The following is a 6,367-nucleotide window of genomic DNA, read 5'->3' on the forward strand; positions in this document are numbered from 1 at the left end:
CATCCTTCTGGGGAAGGGATTCACGGTGACACGGTGCCCGGGCAGGGAGTGCTGGGGCTGGGGATGTTGAGCTGGGGAGCAGGGAGGGGGTATGGCCTGGGGGGTGGCTGCCTCCTCCTCCCTGACGGCTCCCACCCGTTGTCTCCTCTCAACGCTCGCGCCCCATCAGCCACTCAGGCTCCGTGAAGCTGTCCGTCTACATGACCCTGTACACCCTCACCCACGTGGTGCTGCTGATCTACGAGGCTGAAGTGAGTCCCCAGGACCTGGCCCCCTCACCTCCCTCTGACCTGCCCGCTAGCCCTTTCCCAGGGTGCTTTTCCTGGCTCTCTCTCCCACTCTGTGATTTTCCACCTTCCCATCTGTCTGAGTGATTACTCCTCTCTTCACCATCTTGAGTAGCTTTTTTCCGCCTCCCTGTCTCTCACTGTCTGTCACATATATGCTTAAAGTCAAGATGACGAGTTCAGGAGTCGCACCGACCTGGTTTCCATGCTGACCTTGGGTGATGACCCCCCTTTCCTGACCTGTTTCCTCTTTGGAAAACTAGAAGTCTCTTACCTACCCTAGGGGGCTCCTCTTAGGTTTTGTGTGGTTTTACCTGTGTGGTTTTGACCAAAGGAGTTCCCTCTTAGCCTAGGTTTCCTCCTCTGTGAAATGGGGCAATAAGACGACCTACCATGGGGACCAGCACTGGCATAATGACCATGTCGCTGGACATAGCCATGTGGTAGACTGCAGTTCGAGTCCCGGACCTGGTGGCTTAAGCTCATGCGGGACCCATGGGCGTGCATGCCCAAGATCCCAAGAAGAGAATGGAGAAGGGATTGTGGCATGGCACTTTCTGTCTCTCTTTCTGTTGAGCGCATGCACTCTATAGCAAACCCCCCCCCAAAAAAAAAATAAAAGACCTAACTTGTTGAATCGATGCTAATGGAAAAGCTCACACATAGTTGGCATTTGCCCTATGTTGGGCACGTGATGGCTGATGTATTCTCTTCCTTTTCTCTTTCTTTTCTTTTCTTTTTTAAAAAATTTTACCAGAGGGCACATGCACTTGCCAGAAAGAGACAGAAGGAAAGTGACAGCACCCCCTGGGGCATGATCACACTGCAATCCCTTCTCCTCCATCTCTCCCTCCCGTCAGGATGTTGGGCATGTGGGCACGCACACATCGTGTGTTTTTCAGGCTGCTGGGGCCAGGACTCAAACTACGCAGTTGGCCATGTGGGATCTAGCCACCTAACCACCAGGCCACAAGCTAGGCCCTCTTTTATTTTTTCTTTTTCTTAGGTTTTTGCCATAGGTCATATGCACTTGCTGGAGAGATGGAGAGAGGGAAAGTGAGAAATCACCCCTCAGGAGGGATGGCCACACTGTAATCCTATCTCTATCTCCCTCTTAGGCTCCTGGCAGGTCTGGATTTGAACTGTGGTCAGCCATGTGGGAATCCAGCACCTTAACCACCAGGCCACCTGCTGGCTCCTTTTTTTGTTTAAAATGTATGTAATTATTTCTTCCATGAAAGAGACAGAGATGGCAGACTGGGGGGGCATGGTCCATCCCCAGTCTCAGCTGGCCTGGGTCATAGGCACGTGCAGTGTTCCTGACATGCTGGGGGGCCCAGGACGTCCCGCGCAGGCCTAGTGCCTTACTGCTGCCCCGCTCCCTGCCCCTGCTTTTCCATGCTCTTGCCACCTCTGTAAGCTGTCTTCATCCCTTGCTCTCCCGCTGCCTCTGGCCTGACCAAGTACCTGTACTCCCTCGGTGCCCGGGGGCCGGGGGGTGTCTGGGGACTCTGAGGGAAGCCGGGACTATGATGGGCCTCCCCTGTGTGTTCAGTTTTTCGACCCAGGCCAGGTACTGTACACATATGAGTCGCCGGCCGGCTACGGGCTCATCGGGCTGCAGGCGGCAGCCTACGTGTGGTTCTGCTACGCCGTGCTCGTCTCCCTCCGCCACTTCCCTGGGAAGCAGCCTTTTTACGTGCCCTTCTTTGCGGCCTACACCCTGTGGTGAGACCCGGTGGGCCCCAACTCCTTGGGCTCCCCCAGCTCTGTCCCGCTTCAGTGAGGAAGGTGGGCTTTCAAGGCAGGCAGCTAGCACCCAGAATGTGCCGCTTACTCACCTGGTGGCCTGGAAAAGATTCCTTTCTCTAAGTATAAAACTTACTTTCTGAGCGCACGCGCCCTATAGTGAAAACAAAACAAAACAAAACAAAAAAAACCTCTCAAAAAAAAAAAAAAAAACTTACTTTCACAGAGTGCCTCAGGCTGTCCATAAACCAAGGCTGTCCGCAGTAACTTCTGCGCTAGTTTATCTGGAGCACACGGAGCGCAGTCTCAGAGGGCTTAGTGTCGATACGCAGTGAATGTTTGATTAAAAACTACCTGTGGGAACCAGCAGTTAGCGTAATGGCTATGTCGCTGGACTCCCACGTAGTCGACTGCGGTTCGTGTCCCGGACCCGGTGGCTTAAAACTCACGCCGGGCGCGTGTGCGTGCGTGCCCAAGATCCCGAGAGGAGAATGGAGAAGAAGGGATTGCGACGTGACCATCCCCCCTGGGGGGTGATTTCTCGCTTTCTGTCTCTAATGTCTCTCTCTGTCTGTCTGGCAAGCGCACGCGCCCTATAGTGAAAATCTCTCCAAAAAAAAAAAAAAAAAAAAAAAAAAAACTACCTGTAATTGTTTTCACACAACATGACATAGTGGTGAAGTTGGAATCGGACTGCCTGGGTTCGGGTCTCAACTCTAAAGCTGAGGACTGTGACCTCAGACAAGGCAATTAACTTCTCTTCGCTTCAGTTTCCTCACCTACTAATGGGATGGAAATCGTACCCGCCTCATAGCATCACTGTGAGAGTTAATGAGTTTATATATGTGAGGTGCTTAGAAACAGTCCTGGCGTGCAATACGCCTTCAATCGTTATTATCACTTGTTAATTCATTCATCAAACAACTATTGATTTCCTATCAGATGCTAGTGTCTGGGGAGGAGTAGAAGCAAATTCAACCTAATCCTTGCACCCTAGAATTTCTTAGGCCAGTCTGATTCCTGCCCCCTTTCAACCTCTGGCCTCTGAAGGCCTCGCTGGCCGTCACTTCGGGACCTGTCTGGGGCCTCTGTGTGTGCATGACAGGGGAGGTGGGGCCACGGGGTGGGGTGGAGGGCAGGCCAGTGTCTCCTCTGACCCAGTACCTCCCCTGCAGGTTCTTTGCGGTTCCTGTCATGGCCCTGATTGCCAATTTTGGGATTCCCAAGTGGGCCCGGGAGAAGATTGTCAATGGCATCCAGCTGGGGATCCACTTGTACGCCCATGGCGTGTTCCTGGTGAGGATGGGCATCTGGCAGGAGCAGGAAGCAGAAGGGCAGAGGATGTCTTAGCCCTGAGCTGCCTGACTCCTCTTTTTTGGGATCTAGATCCATTTCTCCTCTAGCCATTTATCCCTTTAGTTATCCAACAGATTCTTAACTGAGAGCGTGTGGGGTTCCTGCAGCGGGTCCACGGTGACCTCCGGTGCCCACTGTCTGCCACTGCTCTCTCCCCTCGCCTGCCTTGTGCCGGGTCTCCCCCTCCAGCCCCACCCTCTTCCTTTGCTCCCCCTTTCCTGTTTCCATTCTAGACTCTTACATTCCCTTCTGTATGCCCACTGCCTTGCTCCAGCCCCTTGGTCTCTACACATTGTCCTTCCCCCATCACTGCTCAGGCGGAAGCATCTGGGATGGGACAGGCTGGGGCTCCCAGAGGCCTAGATCGGAATGGCATTGTCTGGACTTGTGTATCAGGAGGATCCAGCACCAAACCTGTTCATTGTTTTAGTTCACATCCTATCTGGCCTTGGCAACAGTGCTCATATTCATTCATCCATCCATCACATTCATCTGGAACCATCCTGTCTCGTGTGAAGAATACTCATTTATTCATATGCATTTGTTCCCACTCTCTGAATTGTCAGAGCAGCCAGGAGAGCACGGGCAACGGTTACTGTACCCTATACAGGGAGAGGAGGCCCGGAGAGGGGTAGTGACTTGCTAGGGCTCCATGGCCTTTGGTGGCAGAGAAGGTACTTTGAACTCCATCCTTCGCCAGTGAACCCCCAATTCTGACATAAAGGAGACAGGCATCACTGAGGACCCGGCTCCTAGGACAAGGATCTATCTGCGTGTGTGGGGAAGGGACTGAGCTGCCAGGCGCAGGGCAGCCTCCCACCCTCCACTTCAGAGCCGGCTCACCTTCCTGGGCCGGTCCGTCTCGACGCACTGCAGGAAGGCAGAGAGGGACAGGAAGAGGAGGAACACTGAGAACCCACCACGTGCCAGGCTCTGCACCAGCCGCTTTCATTTTCACCCTCTCACCTTCTAAGTAGGCACGATAATCCCTTTTCCCCAGTGAGGCTCAGGGGGTTCAGTCAGTGAGCCCCTGATCCCACACTGAGCCATGGGATGCAGGCTCAGAACTCTGAGCGCAGTGCCTGTTTTGCTACATTTCCCTTCAGCCAGCCCCCTTCCTACATGTGCTCGTATGAGCACACACGGCTCCACGCCTGGCCTCCCGCTGCTCTTCGGTTTCAGCTCCTTATTAATTTACTTAGCACAGGTGAGAAGGGCAATGCTGGGCTTCTGGGATGTGGTGAGAGAGGCACACACAGTCCTCACCCTGTGGCTTGCCAGACTAACAGGACACCTCCCTGTACTCAACCAGTATATCTATGTATGTATATATTATTTTTTTTTTTGGAGAATTTTTTTTTTTTTTTTGCTATAGGGCACGTGCACGTGCCAGAAAGACAGAGAGAAACAGAGAGACAGAAAGCGAAAAATCATGCCCCAGGGGAGATGGCCACGCTGCAATCCCTTTTCCTTCATTCTCCTCTCGGGATCTTGGGCACACACGCACATGTGCCTGGTGTGAATTTAAGCCACTGGGTCTGGGACTCGAACTACGGTCAATGACATGGGAGTCCAGTGATGTAGCCATTACGCCATCTGCTGGTCCCTCAACCAGTACATATTTTTTATTTTATTAAAAACTTTTTTAAAGAGGTTTTCACTATAGGGCACGTGCACTCACCAGACAGACAGAGACATAGAGACAGAAAGCGAGAAATCACCCCCCAGGGGGGATGGTCATGCCGCAATCCCTTCTCCTCCATTCTCCTCTCGGGATCTTGGGCACGCACGCACACGCGCCCGGTGTGAGTTTTAAGCCACCGAGTCCGGGATGCGAACCGCGGTCGACTATGCGGGAGTCCAGCGACATAGCCATTACACTAACTGCTGGTCCCTTATTTTATTAAATTTTTTTCCAGACCAGTCAGGTGGCATGGTGGTTAAGGCAGCTGGATCCCACTTGGGCAACTGTGTGGTTTGAGTCCTGGACCAGGTGGTTTGAAAAACATGCTGGGCATGTGTGAGTGCATGCCCAAAGTCCCAAGAAGAGAATGGAGGAAAAGAGACTGTGGTGTGGCCATCCCCCCGGGGTGGGGGGTGCTTTCTCACTTCTGTCTCTGTCTCTCTTCAGCGAGTGGACTCACTAGGATGTTAAAGTTTGCTAGAGGGCACATGTGTTTACCAGGGAGGCAGGGAGGAAAAGTGAGAAAGAACTCCCCACTGGGGAAGGACACGCTGGGATCTCTTCATTTCTCCCAGTGTGATTTTTCAAGCCGCAGGGTCTGGGACTCCAACCGCACAGTCAAGCTGTGTGAGATCCAGCTGCCTTCACCACCACACCACTGGATGGCCCTCATTCTTCTTTTTGCAGTTTACTTATTTCTCCCATGAGTGAGAGGCGAGCTAGAAAGACGGCATTCGCAACAGTCTTGATCCACCCTCATCAACATTTATTTTTATTTTCTTAAAGAATTATTTACTGGGACCAGCAGTTGGCATAATGGCTATGTCACTGGACTCCCATGCAGTCAACTGCGGTTTGAGCCCTGACCCGGTGGCGTTTGCGGGCATGCCCAAGATCCTGAGAGGAGAATGGAGGAGAAGGGATTGCGGCATGGCCATCCCCCTTGGGGGGTGATTTCTTTTTTTTTTTTGTCTCTCTGTCTCTCTGTGTCTTTCTGGTGAGTGCACGTGCCCTATAGCAATAGCTTCTCCCCCCCAAAAAAAAGAATTATTTCCTTAATTTTATTATTACTATGATTTTTAAATTTGCTATAGGACACATGTGCTCACCAGAGAGAGAGAGAGAGAGATAGGGAAAGTGAGAAAGGAAGCTGCCAGGTTCCACTCGAACCACAGTCGACCATGTGGGAGTCCAGCACCTTAACCACATCACCTGCTGGTCCCTCAATCAACATTTATTGAGAGTTTCTCTGTTCCAGGCATTATTTAGAAGGGACCAGGAATTCAGCAGG

General features: G+C 52.3%; 1 protein-coding gene across 1 annotated transcript in view; it reads left to right on the forward strand.

The window, feature by feature from the left end:
• Nucleotides 1–6,367, forward strand: part of TMEM145 (transmembrane protein 145) — a gene marked incomplete in the record, with an annotated part of 21,257 nt that overhangs the window by 3,923 nt on the left and 10,967 nt on the right. Inside the window, 3 exon segments of the mRNA XM_014582531.2 lie at nt 164–251; nt 1,843–2,015; nt 3,212–3,332. Of these exon segments, the coding sequence (XP_014438017.2) occupies nt 164–251; nt 1,843–2,015; nt 3,212–3,332 (382 nt within the window).

Source organism: Tupaia chinensis, unplaced genomic scaffold, assembly GCF_000334495.1.
Source record: "Tupaia chinensis unplaced genomic scaffold, TupChi_1.0 Scaffold000067_1, whole genome shotgun sequence".
Classification (NCBI taxonomy): domain Eukaryota; kingdom Metazoa; phylum Chordata; class Mammalia; order Scandentia; family Tupaiidae; genus Tupaia; species Tupaia belangeri.